General features: G+C 66.9%; 3 protein-coding genes across 3 annotated transcripts; 1 reads left to right on the top strand and 2 right to left on the bottom strand.

Annotated features, from left to right (window-relative positions):
* Positions 1-179: 179 nt before the first annotated feature.
* UTP4 (UTP4 small subunit processome component) lies at positions 180-5813 on the bottom strand. Its single transcript, XM_049806593.1, has 16 exons — positions 5591-5813; positions 4988-5179; positions 4775-4859; positions 4553-4642; positions 4222-4430; positions 3828-3999; positions 3656-3747; positions 3207-3303; positions 2741-2805; positions 2489-2611; positions 2181-2340; positions 1758-1864; positions 1457-1552; positions 1020-1205; positions 756-866; positions 180-380 (listed from the first exon to the last, which is right to left on the bottom strand). The coding sequence occupies exons 1-16, from the start codon at positions 5747-5749 to the stop codon at positions 264-266; spliced, it is 2061 nt and encodes a 686-aa protein (XP_049662550.1). The 5' UTR covers positions 5750-5813; the 3' UTR covers positions 180-263.
* Positions 5814-5843: 30 nt separating this feature from the next.
* On the top strand, positions 5844-8217 carry CHTF8 (chromosome transmission fidelity factor 8). The gene is made up of 4 exons (XM_049806666.1): positions 5844-5939; positions 6317-6349; positions 6466-6583; positions 6675-8217. The coding sequence occupies exons 2-4, from the start codon at positions 6327-6329 to the stop codon at positions 6885-6887; spliced, it is 354 nt and encodes a 117-aa protein (XP_049662623.1). The 5' UTR covers positions 5844-5939; positions 6317-6326; the 3' UTR covers positions 6888-8217.
* Positions 8218-8295: 78 nt separating this feature from the next.
* HAS3 (hyaluronan synthase 3) lies at positions 8296-10645 on the bottom strand. Its single transcript, XM_049806664.1, has 3 exons — positions 10025-10645; positions 9342-9443; positions 8296-9240 (listed from the first exon to the last, which is right to left on the bottom strand). The coding sequence occupies exons 1-3, from the start codon at positions 10643-10645 to the stop codon at positions 8317-8319; spliced, it is 1647 nt and encodes a 548-aa protein (XP_049662621.1). The 3' UTR covers positions 8296-8316.
* Between the last annotated feature and the right edge of the window lie 4075 nt (positions 10646-14720).

Here is a 14720-nt window from a genome sequence, read left to right as displayed (position 1 = left end):
AAGGGCAGGAGATTCAGGGTGCCACCTTGTCCCCACAGCCCCAGGCGGAGGACCGGCATGGGCAGGAGAGAGCCCTAGGAAGTGGCCGGGTCCTCATGCTCAGGCCAGTGCCAACCTGACCCGCTGCTGCGAAAGCAGGGAGCCGCACAGGGCAAGGAGGAGCCCCGAGCCCACAGCCATACAGAACAGTGGGGTTTATTCCTACAGCACACCAGGAAAGCAACACACACAGTTTCTGCAGCTAAGAGGAGCTTGTTCTGCTCTCAGGTGCCAAATTTCTTCTGTTGGATGGGCAGTGGCAGCTGGGTCTTGATATCCATGATGGGCCGCTCCACCATCACGAGGCAGTTCTCGTCCAACAGATCCGCGTAGAGGAGGGGCTGTGGGGCAGGGAGGAGGCAGGAGATGAGAGCGTAGTGCTGGCCCCCCTCTGCCTCAGTTTGCCAGACTCAGCCACGCAGAGCAGCCCTGCAGCCGGCTCTGGCTTAGCCGTAACCAGGGGCATTGCTTGGGGGTGTGTGCTGCAGAAGCTGCTGGGGGACCAGAGCCCACGAGATCGCAGCAAGCAGCTGCACTGTGACAGGGACTGAGACTAAGCTCTGCTCCGCCGCTTGGGCACCCGGTGCTGGTATAGAACCAGGAACACCTGGGCACAGGAGCCAGTGGGGCCGCAGGGACCATGGGCACAGGGCACCCCCTGCCCCACCAGCACCCCCTCCTTGACACAGCACACACCCAGCAACACCGTCACTCACCTGGAACTTCTTGCAGATCTTGAAGGCGTGGAGCTGCCGCTGCCTGGCAGTCTCCGGGAGCTGCTTCAGGGTGCTCTGGTTCATCAGGAGGGCACTGTTGTCTGGCAGGGGCTGCAAGGAGAGGACACAGCACATGTCAGTGCTGCCTGGGACCACCACCACCACCTCGGCACCGTGCACTGCTCCCTCTGCTCCCTGCGGGGCCGGGCAGGGGAGATGTCCTGGGCACAAACCCAGCCCTCCTGACCCAGCATGCGGACTCACCAGGGACTTGTCAAGGACGCAGAACATGTAGATGTCGTGGAGCAGGATGTGCGAGGGATTCTTGGGGTTGAAGGTGATGTGGGTGATGGGCGAGTCCCTCTCCAGCCAGACCCTGTGCAGCCCGCAGTTCTGCACCATGCGGCTCCAGGCCGTGTACTGCTTCTCAGGGATACTGAACTCGAACAGCTGGAGAGGCAGAAGAGGGGAGATGGGGCGGCTCGTGATGTCCGGTCCTCCCTGGTGTCACCCCCACATGGGCAGGCTGCAAGCGCTGTGTGGGGACAGGCTCCTGCCAGGGACAGCGGGCAGCAAAGGCCAGCCAGGTCCCTATGCCTGCCCAGAGCCATGGCTCTCCTGCGGAGCGTTGCGGCCAGAAAGCCCCGAGGCCAGGGAGACAGCTGTGGGGAAAGGGCCAGGGTCAAGAGGAGAGCGCCTACCTGCTGGTCCGAGTAGGCGATAACGAGGTTGTTGGTGACGGGGTGGATGGCGAGGGCCGTCACCGCGCAGCTGTACATGGGCACTGTGCAGTGATGCTGCAAGGCAGGAGGACAGCACGCTGACGGGAGCAACCGGGGCCACCTGTGACCCCCCCACCTCTTCCCACAGGCCCATCCCCAGTCCTGCTCCGGGGATGCAGCAATGGCTTACAGGGAGGGGACCTATGCGCTGAACCCACTGACACCCGGCCCCCCAGGGCGGGAGGGAAGTGGGAGTTATTCCCCCAGCACCTGCTCCTACCTTGAAGCATTTCAGGTCGTAGATGTGGATTGCCCAGTCCCCACCGACAGCGGCCAGCCAGTGTCCGTCTGCGCTCGACGCCAGCAAGTAAACAGCCTCAGAGGACCCTGCGGAAACACCCTCACCAGCTGTAACGGGTGCTCAGGCCTGCAAGGAGCCCCAGACCCACCCCCAGGGAACATCCAAACCCACATCTCCCCTGCCCATCTGTGCACCCCGCTCCCCAACCTGTGTCAGGCCACGAGGGTGGCACAAACACAGGGCAGAGGCTGTCAGGGAAGGATGACCCCCACACTCCAGGGCAGGAAAGGGGGGACATGTTCAGCTCTGCACACCCCTCTGCACCCATGGCAGGGAGGGGACATGGAGCCCAGGGACCCCCCAGCACCTCCCCAACACCCCCAGCTCCCCACCAGCCCAAACCTGAGGGCGGCTGAAATGTGTGCAGGTGTTTGCAGCCCCCTGGCTCCAGCAGCTGGAGGACGTGGACAGAGCCTCGAGCAGAGGCAACGAAGAGGCTGACGGAGTCGGAGGAGAACTGGAGCTGGTAGGCTGGCAGCAGCAGCTTAGGCACTTTGGGGACCTTGAAGGGGGGAGAAGGCAGTGCTGACAGCCACCGACCACTGCCACCCTCGCTCCTTGAGAGCAACGCTGGCCATGCCAGCTCCCCGAGACCCCGCAGCCACCCACCACCTCTCCCCGGCAGCGGGGCGGCCCGTTGCCCTCCTCACCTTCTTGATGCTGACACCATCACCCTCATATTGCACTCGGTACAGGTGGAAGCGGGAGGCTGTGGAGTAGGCAACCCAGCTGCCACAGGGAGAGACGCAGCTGCAGTAGATGTGCTCCGGACCCTGGAAAGGCAGAGGGGCCGAGCGCGGCCCATGAGATCCTCCAGCAGCTTGGCACACGCAGCGCAGCCGTCAGAGGGAGAGTGGATAGGCAGGCACCAGAGTGGACCCCCAGCCCCAGCTCAGCCCTACCTTGCTCTTGAGCTGCACGAGGTGCTCAGGCATGCGGCACAAGGGAAGGACCTCGCCATCCTTTCCTGGAACGACAAGAAACCACATGGCACATCAGTGACAGTGGAGAAATGACAGGGCACCTGTCAAGCAGCTGGGGATCCCAAGGGAGCAGCACCCAAGGGAAAGCCCAGACCCTTCTCCAACATCCCCCAAAGCTGAACTCCCCAGGGCCTGGCCCAGCTCCGCTGGAAGCATGAGCACAGCCTCGCACCGGCCGGGCAGCCTGTGCCCAGGCACACACCACGATGGGAAGCACAGCCCGGCCTGTGGCTGTCATGCCAGCGCAGGGCTGTGGGGAGGAAGGAGCCCGAGCTAAACCACCCCTCTGCTGCCCAAACAGCAGGACCATTCATGCCCGAAATCCTGCAGGCAGCACAGGCTCTGCCACAAGACTCGTACCGGAGAGCTGGGCCTTGCAACTCACCAGTCTCGTCAGTGGAGCCAAGTCTCCAGAGCTCCAGGTGCTGGGAGAACTGGAAGAGGAGCAGCCGGGCTTTCCTGGCACAGGAGACGAGGCGTCGCTGCGTGCAGAAACGGGCAGACTGTCATGAACCCGCAGCCTGGCAGAAAGGGCTGGGCCAAAGCCGAAATGCCCTGGGGGGCTGGAGACGCCAGGGCGGGGGAGCGGAAGGACTCGGGTCCCATGGGATGGGAGCCCAGAGATGGAGACCCAGCAGGACCAGCAAGACGGGCTTGCCAACTTCTACCCACTCTGTGGCAGGAGCCTCCAGACGTGCCAGGGCCAGGGAGGGGACCCAGCAGGGCAGGGAGGGGACCCAGCAGGGCAGGGAGGGCTAGCCTTCTCCTGCAGGAAGAGCCAGCCCTGCCAGCCTGCCTTGCCAGGCGTGAGACCCCGCTCAGAGCGGCACTTACGTGAGGGAAGGTGAATTTGCGGAGTGCGGCGTCATAGCCCTTCTTCTGCATCTTCTCCATCAGTGGGCGGATCACCAGCTGGGCGTCCAGGCCTGAAAGCCAAGCAGAGGTCAGCCGAACCGGTACCGGGGGGAGAGACCCAAGCCCTCCTTGTGACCGCAGCCAGTCCTACCCCCGGAGATAAGAGCCGTTGAGCTGTGCGCCACAGCTCGCACGTCGTGGGTGTGATGCTGGAAGGGCTTCGTCCGCACCCAGCGCTTCTCCAGGCTGCCCATCTTCACTGGCAGCAGCTGAAACTGGTAAGTGGCCCCTGTTGAGGTGCCCACAATGATGCTGTCCTCCTTCTGGCGAGAGAAACGGGGATAGGGTTTGTGGGCACAGACTGGGAAGAATGAAAGGGCAGCACCGGGAGGCAGACAGGGACCGGCAGCTTCTCTCCCAGCCCTGCTCCTGCCGGCCCAAAGGCACCCAGCCAGGCAGCTCCTGCCCAAACACCCCTGGCCCAGCACACAGGAGCCCAGACGGGCCCTGGCTGCCCTGGGAGGCACACGGAGGGACTTGCCTACCTCCGACACAGCCAGTGAGAGGACGGCTGAGGTGCTGACGGTGTGGGACTCCATCAATGTCCCTCGCTGCCAGTCCCAGAACTGCACCCTCCCGAAGGAGTCCGAGGTGATGACGGTGCCACTGGAGAGGAAGGCAATGCTCCACACGATGCACTCACGCCTCACCTTCAGCACGTGGTAGTTCACCATGATCCTCTGGACAGTTTGGCCTGAGAGGCGGGAAGGACGGTTGGGGCTGACAAGGGGATCCCCTCAGAGCGTGAGACGTGCCAGTGCTGGCAGTCCTCGGGGCAGGGGACAGGCTGGGCTCACGCCTTGGGCTGTGAGTTACCGGAACAGACGTCGAAGACGCGGAGGAAGTCAATGGAGCCGGCTGCTATGTGAGTGTCTGACGGGTGCCAGGAGAGGCAGAGGATGCGGCCTGTGGGGAAGGAAGCTCCTGGTGTGACCCCGTGGATTCACAGGCACTCAGTCACCAGGAGTGGGGCGGCCGGGATGGACAGAGGGGACGGAGGGACGATGCCGCTGCAGTACTGAGCCCTCCCGGACTCACCTTTCCGCCTGTCCAGGTTCCGCTCAAACTGGATCCCCCCGGGCACGACTTGGAAGAGCTTAACTGAGCCGTCCTCACAGCCGATCTGCGGGAGGGTTGGGATCAGCCCCGGTGGGCTGGGCAGACCCTCTCCCTCTGCCACCACCCCAGCGAGGCCGCCCCTGCTCCAGGGATGGGAGAGCCATCCTGGTCCCGGTCCTCAGTCGCACTCACCGCCAGCTGCGTGCCGCTGCTGTTAGCCGCCATGCTCCAGATGGGCCCCCCGCAGCCATCGATGGAGCGGGCCACGCACAGCAGGGCCAGGTCATATTCGGTGATGTCCCCGCTGAGGCCGGCTCCGAAAAGCCGGTCTCCTGCCGCCCAGCACAGCGCTTCTACTGACCGGGTCTCGTGCCCAGGGATCACCTGGGGAGGGAAACCCGTTACCCTGCTGCACAGCCCGGTACAGCCTGGTACGGCCAAGTATGGCTTGGTGCTGCTGGGTACAGCCCAGTACAGCTCAGTATGGCCCAGTATGGCTCAGTACGGCCAGGTACAGCCAAGTACAGCCAGGTATGGCTTGGTATGGCCCAGTATGGCCAGGCATAGCTCAGTACGGCCAGGTATGGCTCGGTACAGCCAAGTACAGCCAGGTACGGCTCAGTTCGGCTAGGTACAGACCGGTATGCCCGGCATGGCTCAGTATGGTCCGGTATGGCCAGACACGGTGCAGTGCGGCCCGCTACAGACCGGTACGGCCAGGTACAGACTGGTACGGCCAGGTACGGCTCGGTGCTGCCCGGTACGGCTCGGTAGGGCCCGTTCCGGCCACCTCACCTTCTCCTGGAAGTAGTTGGCGGCGAAGTTGTAGACCTCGACGGCGCCGTCGGTGCGGCCCAGGGCCAGACGGCCGCCGCGGGGCTGGCAGGCCAGGCAGCGCACTCCCGCCGGCACCAGGCCGAAGAACCGCACCCGGTGCACCTCGAACTCCCCCATCCCGCCGCACCGGGACCCCCGCACCAGGACCCGCTCCGCCCCACGTGCGCGCGGCGCAGCCGGAACCGGAAGCGCCCTCTCCCGGGGCGGAGAGGGAGGGGCGTGGCCGGAAGCGGAAGTAGCGACGCGCCGCCGGCGGGAGATTCGGGCGCTGCCGGGCGAGCCGCTCCGGCCCGACCCCGATCCGGGGGTGCGGGATCGGGGCCGGAGAGGGGGGGCGGGGTGGCTCGGAGGAGGGGGTTGGGGGCTCGATCGGGAGTGGGAGGCGGGAGCGGCCCCAGCCCGCAGAGCGGCCCGGCCCGACCCCGCACCACCGGGGCCGCTGGAGGGCACCAGCGCCCCGCGCAACGGCGGCCCGGGGTGGGGGCTGCGAGGCCCGGAGGGGTGGGGGAAGTCTGGGCATGGGGGTCTGTGGGGTCCGGGGACAGCTGCAGGGCCCGGGTTGGGGGGCGCTGGGCATTGGGGGGGGTACGGGAGAAGGCCCGGGGGGGGGGGGGGCGCTGGGGGCTCCCGCCGCCTGCCCCGTGTTCCCCCCGCGCTGACCGTGTCTCTGCCGGTGCTTTGCAGGGCCCGGAGCATGGTGCAGATCGTCATCTCCAGGTGAGGCTACCGGCCTTTTTTTGGGGGGGTGTGTTGCTGATCCTGCCCCCGGCTCTACACCTGCGGCCCCAGGCAGGGTTGGAGCCGTGGGGTGAAGGTGCCTCTCTCACCCGCAGCGGGGGTGCTGGGGACCTGGCGCAGTGGGTGCTGGTGGAGCTGCAGGGTGAGGTTGAGCCCCGGCAGAGCGGCGAGCTGGCAGGGAGCCTCCTGGGAGACCTGCACTACACCCATGAGGTGAGGCAGCCCACACCGCCTTACCGGGGGACAGCTCCGGCAGCCGGGATCCTGCCCACCCTCATCCTCTGCCTCTTGTTGCTCTCTCTAGGGCATCCCCGTGCTCATCGTGGGCCATCACATCCTTTACGGGAAGGTGGTGCAGCTGGAGAAGCCCTTTGCAGTCCTGGTGAAGCGGGGAGCCGGCGAACCCAGTCCCGCAGGGCCGCACGCCTGCTACACCGTCACCGCCCTCATCAAAACCAAGCTCCTCTTCAAAACGCGCCCCAAACCCATCATCACCAATGTGCCCAAGAAAGTGTGAGGGCTCAGGCCGGCGACTGTGAGCTCTGCTGCCAGGCAGCACTGGGTGCTGCAGCCAGGGCTCAGGGAGATCCAGGGCCAGCCCTGGCCTCATCCCTGTCCCGTACAGAGGACTCCCAGGGCCACTTCAGGGTGCTGGGTCCTGCATCTGGGTACCCAGAGCCCTTCCCAGGTCACCTGTGCCCCCTGTAACCACTTCATTCCTGCAAGCTGCTGCACTCCAGGGCACAAACGTGGCTGCTATCCCAGGCGAGATGGGTCCTGGTGGGCAGTGACCTTCCCCCCAAGCCCAGGCAGGGCTCTCTTTCCCACACGCTGCCCTTTCTCTGTGCAAGTCTTTATTTTGACAAATCCATCAGGATATAAAAAACAGACTTTTCCAAAATATGAAAAAAAACCCGCAGGTTAAAAAATAAATAGATTTACAAACAATTAGCAATAAGTATGAATACCAAAGAGCTACAAAAGTCTCCTAAAAAACCTCATATTAAATTAAACAAAACAATCTAAAAGCTCAATTGTAGAAAGGTTTTTAAGCCCTGAAAAAAAGAGGGCCCAGGGGAGACGACCGGGTAAATTCCTCGGGGAGGGGAAAGGTTGGGAACCAGCTCTTCCCCGCCCTCCTCTGCATGCCCAAGCCCAAAACCCAGCGTCTCCCCGCTGTCTAGACAGACGCCAGGAAGGCAGCGGGGTTGGTACAATGGGGCCACAGTGACGCTCCGGCCAAGCCATGGCCCCGGTTTCCCCTGTTTCTGCATGCTGGGGTCCCCCCCTTGGCTCTTTGGCAAAGCTGAAGGGAGCTGCTACCCTCCCGGGGCAGCCGGACCCCCCGAAAGGGGCTGGAGGGAGCCACGGGGTGGGGGGGGGGGGGGGGTCCCCGTGGGTACGTGCCCGCACATACAACAGCCATGGGGCAGAGGCAGGCAGCACCAGCCAGCAGTGCTGGCACAGCGCCGGACGGAGATGGTGCCCCGTGGGGCCATTTTGCCATAGCACCGTGGACAGGGGACCATGAAGTCCCCATAGAAAGCACCGAAAGGTGGAAGACCCAGCTGCAGTGGTGGGGTGGGGGGGGAGCCTGGCCAGCAGCGCTCCACACAGCATGCCAGGATGCTCGGTACGGCACAGCGGGGACATTGCCATCAGCCCCCACATGCACCGAGGCTGTGCCCAGCCCGGTGACGGTCAGCCCCGGCTCAGCCTCTCCCCGGCCAGCAGCCAAGTTTGTACAGAAAAATGAAAATAAGAAAAAAAACAAACAAAACAACAACAAAAAAAGCAAGACTTGATCAGAAATGCCGTGGCGGGCGCGCTCAGCGCTGCCCAGCACCCAATGGCTCAGTGCCGGCTGTGCCAGGGCTGGTGGCGGGCAAGGAGGGGACCGGTGGCGGTCACCCCAGCACGCGGGGCCACCCTGGCGCTTTCCGCGGTCAGACCTCGGCAAAGGCCAGCCCGCACTGCTCCTGCCGCTTGCCGCAGCGCCGGGCGACAATGGCCAGGTAGAGGGTGAGCAGGGCCACCCAGTAGCAGGCGTAGAGGATGGCACCCGAGACGAGGAAGGCCACCTCGGTCTCGCTGAAGAGGTCCTGGCTGTAGGCGGTGTAGGCCAGCCCGCCCAGCAGCACCGCCACCCACACTGACACCGGCAGCAACCCCACAAAGTTAACCACGATGGTCCGGCGCCCCGACGTGCCCCAGCCCGACTTGTTGATGGTGGCGATGGCGAACATCTTGGCGGGCAGCAGGCTGGACATGTAGAGGAGAGCGTAGAGGGACATGAAGATCATCTCGGCGTTGCCCCGCAGGAAGCAGGCGTAGGTGGCCTTGATGATGCCCACCAGCTGCACCGTCAGCAGGAAGAGGAGGATGTTCCAGATGCGGCCGCGGTAGAAGAGCTGGATGACGGTGGCGATGAGGAAGAAGGGGAAGAAGCCGGTCACCACCGACTCGTAGGTCATCCAGAGGTGATGCTTGTGGAACCACAGGGCGTTGTAGAGCCACTCGCGGAAGTAGGACTTGCTCCAGCGGGTCTGCTGGTTGAGCCAGCGCAGGTAGCGGGTGGGGGTCTCCGTCAGGCACTTGGAGCGAGCCGTGTACTTGGTCTGGTAGCCCAGGCTGAGCACGCGGTTGGTGAGGTGTCGGTCGTCCCCAAAGCTGCACTTGCTGCCCAGGAAGGTCTGGTGGTACCAGTCCTCGAGGAACTGCTGCAGCAGGGCGTTGCGGTACATGCCCAGGGGCCCGCTGATGCACTGCACGCAGCCAAAGTAGGACTGGCAGGCACGCTCCACGTTGAAAGCCATCCAGTACCGCACGCTGCTCAGGAAGGAGATCCACGAGTCGTACTTGTTCAGGATCTGGGGAAGGGATGGACGTGAGCCCCGGCACTGCCGCAACCCCCTCCCTCAGCCCCGGCACCCTTGCCGCCCTGGGGCGCCCTCCCTCGTGGCCGGGGTACCTGGACGTCGCCGCCAACGCCACCGACGCGGGGGTCGGCCTCCAGGATGCGGAGCATCTCGGCGGTGCAGGCGGGGTCCAGCACCGTGTCTGAGTCACACACCTGGGGGCAGAGGGAATGTCGAGCCCCGCTCCCGCCGCCCACGCGCGCCCGGCAGACAGCCCAGCCCACAGCCGGGCAAGCCCGAGCCGCGGCCGGCGAGACGAGGCAGAGCCCCGGAGACCGGCAGGCGGTGGCAGGGAGCGGAGCGCCCCGCGGTGCCCGGCCACCGCTGCCCCAGGCCACCCAGCCCTGCCACACACACCACGGTGGAACCCATCCCAGCCATCACCCCTCACCCATGCGTGGGGGGCCTGGCACCCCGCAACGGTGCCACATGGGGTGACACCAGCCTGGGGCACATCCTGCCCTTGACACGGGGGACACGCGAAGGAGGTGATGCGAAACCCTCTGGTGCAGGCAGGGCTCGACCCCTCGGACCACCCCGGTGGCACTTCACACCTCAACCCCAGTGCTGGTGGCTCGCAGCCGGTGGACGGGGCTGGATCCTGACCCAGGCAGCCAGGTGCCGCCGCGGGCTCGTCCGCTCCTGCTCCTCCCGCAGCCCTTCTGCCGGGTCACGCAGGCAGGGTGCTTGCTGCCCTCAACCCCCTGGCACCCCCCCACCCAGCCCATGCATCCACCTGGATGTAATCCACGGAGTCTCCGAGCGCCCGGAAGGCCGTGTACATCACCTCCCGCTTCCCGCCCCACTTCTGAAGGATGCAGGAGTAGGTGGTGCCGCGCACCAGCGCCTGGACGCGGGCCAGCCCTTCCCGCAGCCCGGCCTCCGTCTCCCCCTCGCCCTGCGCGTGGAAGTTGCTCCTCCAGACGTAGCTGCCCGAGTGCTCGGAGCCCATCACATCGTGGAAGATGTCCAACATGTAGGTGTCGTCAGGGCCATTCCCATCCACCACCATCACCACTTTGAGGTCGGGGAAGGCGATGCGCTTGACGGAGCGCAGGCACTTCTTCAGGTAGTCGGGATCCTCCTGGTAAGCGGCGATGCAGAGGGCCACTGAGCGCCCCAGCCGCACCGGCCGCCCCTCGCCCCGCATGCGCCGGTGTTCCAGGAAGGCAAAGAGGCTCTGGATGAAGAGGTGCAGCCCCAGGATGGCCCCGTAGAGCCCGAAGGAGAGGTAGTGCTTCTCCGTGTGGATGAACTGGTAGCCCGTGACGTAGGCGGCCAGGATGCCCCCCAGCACCGCCAAGGCGAAGAGGCTGGTCCCGACGACGCGCAGGGCCGTGGAGAGGCTCACTGGCATCTGTGAGGGGGACCGGGCAGCGTCGGGGCAGGGCCGAGAGGACAGCCCACGGCAGGACCCCGCCGCCTGGCTCCCCACAAGGATAAAATGGGGAGGGGATCCCTCTCGTCTGCTGCCCCACAGCCACCCCATCCCTCACCGGCCACCGGTTTCGGGGTGACACCTTTCCCAGTGCCTCCGCAGGGCCAGGCGAGGCGTGGGGGGTCTGGAGGATCCCACCGTGCGCGGTGCCAGCACCCACAGCCCAGCTCCATCCAGCTGAGTGGGAACGCGGCCGCTCCCGGGCGACGGTGGGACCGGAGGACAGGGAAGGGCACGGGGACGTCGGGGACCCGGCCCCACGCCGTCCCCCGGGGGGAGAGGTCCTGCCCGCGCACGGCCGCCCGGAGCCCCCCGGTCACCCCGACCGCCTGCGGTGGGACACGGACCCCCAACCCCGCGGCGGGATGGGGACCCCGGGGACGGGCAGCGCAGGCACCCGCTCCCGCCCGGCAGCGGCGGGGACTGCAGAGCTGCACAGGGGGGGACGGCCGTGGGGCGGTGGGGGGGAGGGCGCAGGCAGGGCCGGGCAATGCAAGCAAAGGGTCAGGGGGGGCGGGCAGGGGGGCACGGGCAGGTGAGGGGGTGCAGGCAGGTGAAGGGGAGGGGGTGCGGGAACACGCGAGGGGGTGCGGGCAGGGCGCAGAGCCAGCCCCAGGGACCCCCGGGCCAGCGGCAGCGCCTCCCTGGAGGCCCCAGACCCCCCCCCCTTCCCCAAGCCCGGGCCCCGCAGCTCCCGGCTTCCCACCCCGGGCCCCGCAGCCCCCGGTGCCGGCTCCACGCTGCCGGTGGGGCTGCGGCCGGTCTCGCAGCGCCGCGGGGGCGGGGACGCCCCGAGCCGCCGGGACCGGGACCGGGACCGGGACCGGGACCGGGACCGGGACCGGGACCGGGACCGGGACCGGGACTCACCGTGGTGGTGCCGGTGCCGCCGCTCGCCCCGGCCGCCGCCGCTGTGCGCCCGGCCCGGCCCGCGCAGCCCCTTTATACCGCGGCGGGGCCGGCACCGCCCGCAGCCCGCGGGGGGCCCCGCCCGGCACCGGCACCGGCACCGCCGGCACCGCCGGCACCGCCACCACCCCCGGCACCGGCGCCGGCACCGGCACCGCCCGGCACCGCCCGCAGCCCGCGGGGACCCGCCCGGCACCGGCAGCACCTGGCACCGGCCCCAGCCCCGCACTGCGGGAGCGATGACCGGCACCGGCATCACCCGGCACCGGCGCTGCACCGGCACCGGCATCACCCAGCACTAGCGCTGCACCGGCATCACCCGGCGCCGGAATCACCTGGCACTGGTGCTGCGCTGGCACCGGCACCAGCATCACCTGGCACCAGAATCACCCGGCACTGGTGCTGCACCAGCACCAGCATCACCCAGCACCGGCATCGCATGGCACGGTGGCAGCTGTCACAGGCACCGGCACAGCACCGCACCAGGGACCGGCCACAGCTCATCACCCAGAGCAGCACTGGGCCACCCGGGGACACCTCAGGGTCCCTCTGTGCCACCCCGCGGGCCCATTCCACCTTCCCCATGGAGCCCCTCTCATGATGCCTACATGTCACCTCTCCGTGCCACCGTGTCCTCCCATGGCTATGAGCCACCTGGGGGTGCCCGGGGCCTGCCCCACCGTGTCACCTTGTCCCCATGGCTGGCGGGTCCCAGGGCAGGACCAGGGCCACCCGGGGGACAGCAACCCTATGCTGGTCACCCACAGTGTCCCTGTGTCAGGCTGATGGCAGGGGCACCCAGCCCCAGGAGGGACCACGCTGAGTCCAGAGGAGCTGCAGCTTCGGCTTTGGGCTCAGATCCAGCACTTTCGGGTTCCTTACCCCGATACGGACCATTGTGTCCTGCTGGGCTCAGAGCCAGGTGCGAGGTGACACTGGGATTAGGCCTGGACCCTCCCAGCCCCAGGAAGGAGATCTCTCTGGCAGGAGCACCCTGGCCAGGCAAGTCCCCCTCAGCCAAAACCCCCAGCACCGCGGTGATGCCGGCTGGAAACTCCGCACTGTAGGTGCCAGAGCAGCGCCTGCAGTGGGTGGCGAGGAACTGGTGAGCCCGTGGCTGGCGGGGACAGGGCAGGGATGCGCTGGGACCCTCGGCACTGCCAGTGAGGCTCCCACGTGGCCCGGCCGAGCCCAGCAGCGGTGGTGTGTGGAGGTGTGAAACCCAGCGCGGTTGGGTCAGACCTGATGTGGTCGTGCCTCGGCTGCTGCTGTGGTGCTGCTGGGCACACGCGGGGTCCCCATGGCTGCAGGCTCCCGTCTGCGGGAAGCAGGAAGGGGGACAGGGACAGCATGTCCCCACCCCGCAGCCCTCCCCATGCCCCTCGGCAGGGACCCAGCCCCGGGGTCACCCCGCGGTTCCTTACCTTTCGTTGTGCCTGCGGCTGCCGGGCACCTCTCCCTGCTGCCGGCCGGCAACTGGCCGCAGGAACGCTGCACAAGGTGAAAACCAAACTCCCTCCTCCTCCGGCACAGCCGCCTCCTTGTTCCCCACAGCAGGACGGCTGGACGGCGCCTGGCCAGCGGCATTAAAAGAGACTTTTCATTCAAAAAACCGTCCTCTGCTGCTTGCGGCAGGCCCTGGGGAGGCACAGCCGGTACGGCAGCATCCTGGCGTGTGTCCGCGGCACGGCACCGGCACCGGCACCGGTGCAGGCTGACGGCAGCAAGAGCAAGGAGAAGCGCTCGGCCGCTGCCGCTCTCCGGCGAGGACAATGCGCTCCCCACTGCCCGTGCACACCCGGCCGAGCGGCACGGCACGGCACGGCACGGCACGGCACAGCACAGCGAGGTGTGGGCCTGGCGCAGGCGGCTTTGCTGGGGGTGGAGACACAGCCCAGCACCCCCAACCTTGCAGGAAAGGGGGGTGCTAGGCCCCTCACACCATCCGGCACGGCCAGCAAACAGGTACCCAGGGCTGTGCATAGCAGGGCTGGGGGCTGCCCGGGGCAAGGGGGGCTCCAGGCTGGGTCCCCAAGGACTCTGGTGGGACCCCACAGCACCCCCACCCCCAGCCCTGCTCTCCCCACCCGGTGGGTGCACGGCAGCTCCTGGCGCAGGAGCGGGGCCTGTGGTGCTGCAGCACCCATGAGGGCTGCCCTGGCTGGAGGGAGAGGGGTGACCCCAACACTGGGATGTCCCCGAGCACACAGGGACCCCGAGCGGTGGTCCTGGCCAGGCGCCCTGCAGGGTCCCGCGGCCCCTGGCCATGTTCCCAGCACACATGGCAGCCCTGGCAGGGAGGGGGCTCCTAGTGCCGCAGTGGAAGGGCCCTATCCTCAGACCCCACGGTGAGGGAGACCCCAGGAATGGGCGCAGGGCAGGCAGTGCCAGAGCAGGACCTTCCCCAGAGGCACCGTGAAAGGAGATGGGTCCCCACTGCAGCCCCACCACACCAGCAGAGCAGCGGCTCAGCAATGCTGGCTCCGTTTCCCTCTGCCCCACCTGGGAAAATCACTCAGATTTGGCTAAAATCACATTTAAAAGCCTGCTCAGCTGTTGCCTCAGGGGATCGTCCATGTCCCTCGCCCTGGGCTTGCACGCAGAAAGGCTCCCTCCATGCCCATGGGCACCCGGCAGTGAGTGTGCAAGTGTGCAAGAGCCACCGGTCAGCTCTTCAGTCCCAGGACCCTCCAGCATCCCCATGGCATGAGCGCGGTGCTGAGGGAGAGCCATGCAGGGCTGTGTGGCAGCCCAGGCTGGGGGGGTGCAGATGCCAGAGCCCCCCATCCCTCCCGGCTCCCCGTGGGGGCAGCCGTGGCACCCGGTGCTGGTTGACCATGCTGGACCCCACCGAGGCACCAGCCCCATCAGCTGCTCCCCCAGCCCCGGGCTGGCCCTGGGGGCTGATGCCCACCCTCCCGCAGGACTCGGGGGCTCATCAGGGCTGATGACGCTTCTGCCATGCCAAGTGCATGAGGGCGAGCACGGCCCAGCCACGGGCCGGGACGTGGCTACGATGGCACCCAGGGGCTTCGCACAGCTCCCAGAGACGTCATGGGCACAGGGCTGAGCATGTCTCTGTTTA

This window comes from Accipiter gentilis, chromosome 7 (assembly GCF_929443795.1).
Source record: "Accipiter gentilis chromosome 7, bAccGen1.1, whole genome shotgun sequence".
Lineage (NCBI taxonomy): Eukaryota > Metazoa > Chordata > Aves > Accipitriformes > Accipitridae > Astur > Astur gentilis.
This window is presented reverse-complemented; position numbering and strand designations above follow the sequence as displayed.

Coding starts and splice junctions, on each gene's coding strand:
- UTP4 (XM_049806593.1), bottom strand. CDS start 5,749: ATGGGGGAGTTCGAGGTGCACCGGGTGCGGTTCTTCGGCCTGGTGCCG. Junction 4,860..4,987: donor GCAGCGGCACGCAGCTGGCG/GTGAGTGCGACT, acceptor ACCCTCCCGCAG/ATCGGCTGTGAGGACGGCTC. Junction 4,431..4,552: donor CGTCTTCGACGTCTGTTCCG/GTAACTCACAGC, acceptor CCCGCCTCTCAG/GCCAAACTGTCCAGAGGATC.
- CHTF8 (XM_049806666.1), top strand. CDS start 6,327: ATGGTGCAGATCGTCATCTCCAG. Junction 6,350..6,465: donor GTGCAGATCGTCATCTCCAG/GTGAGGCTACCG, acceptor TCTCACCCGCAG/CGGGGGTGCTGGGGACCTGG. Junction 6,584..6,674: donor ACCTGCACTACACCCATGAG/GTGAGGCAGCCC, acceptor TGCTCTCTCTAG/GGCATCCCCGTGCTCATCGT.
- HAS3 (XM_049806664.1), bottom strand. CDS start 10,645: ATGCCAGTGAGCCTCTCCACGGCCCTGCGCGTCGTCGGGACCAGCCTC. Junction 9,444..10,024: donor ACTCCGTGGATTACATCCAG/GTGGATGCATGG, acceptor CTCTGCCCCCAG/GTGTGTGACTCAGACACGGT. Junction 9,241..9,341: donor GCGTTGGCGGCGACGTCCAG/GTACCCCGGCCA, acceptor TCCCTTCCCCAG/ATCCTGAACAAGTACGACTC.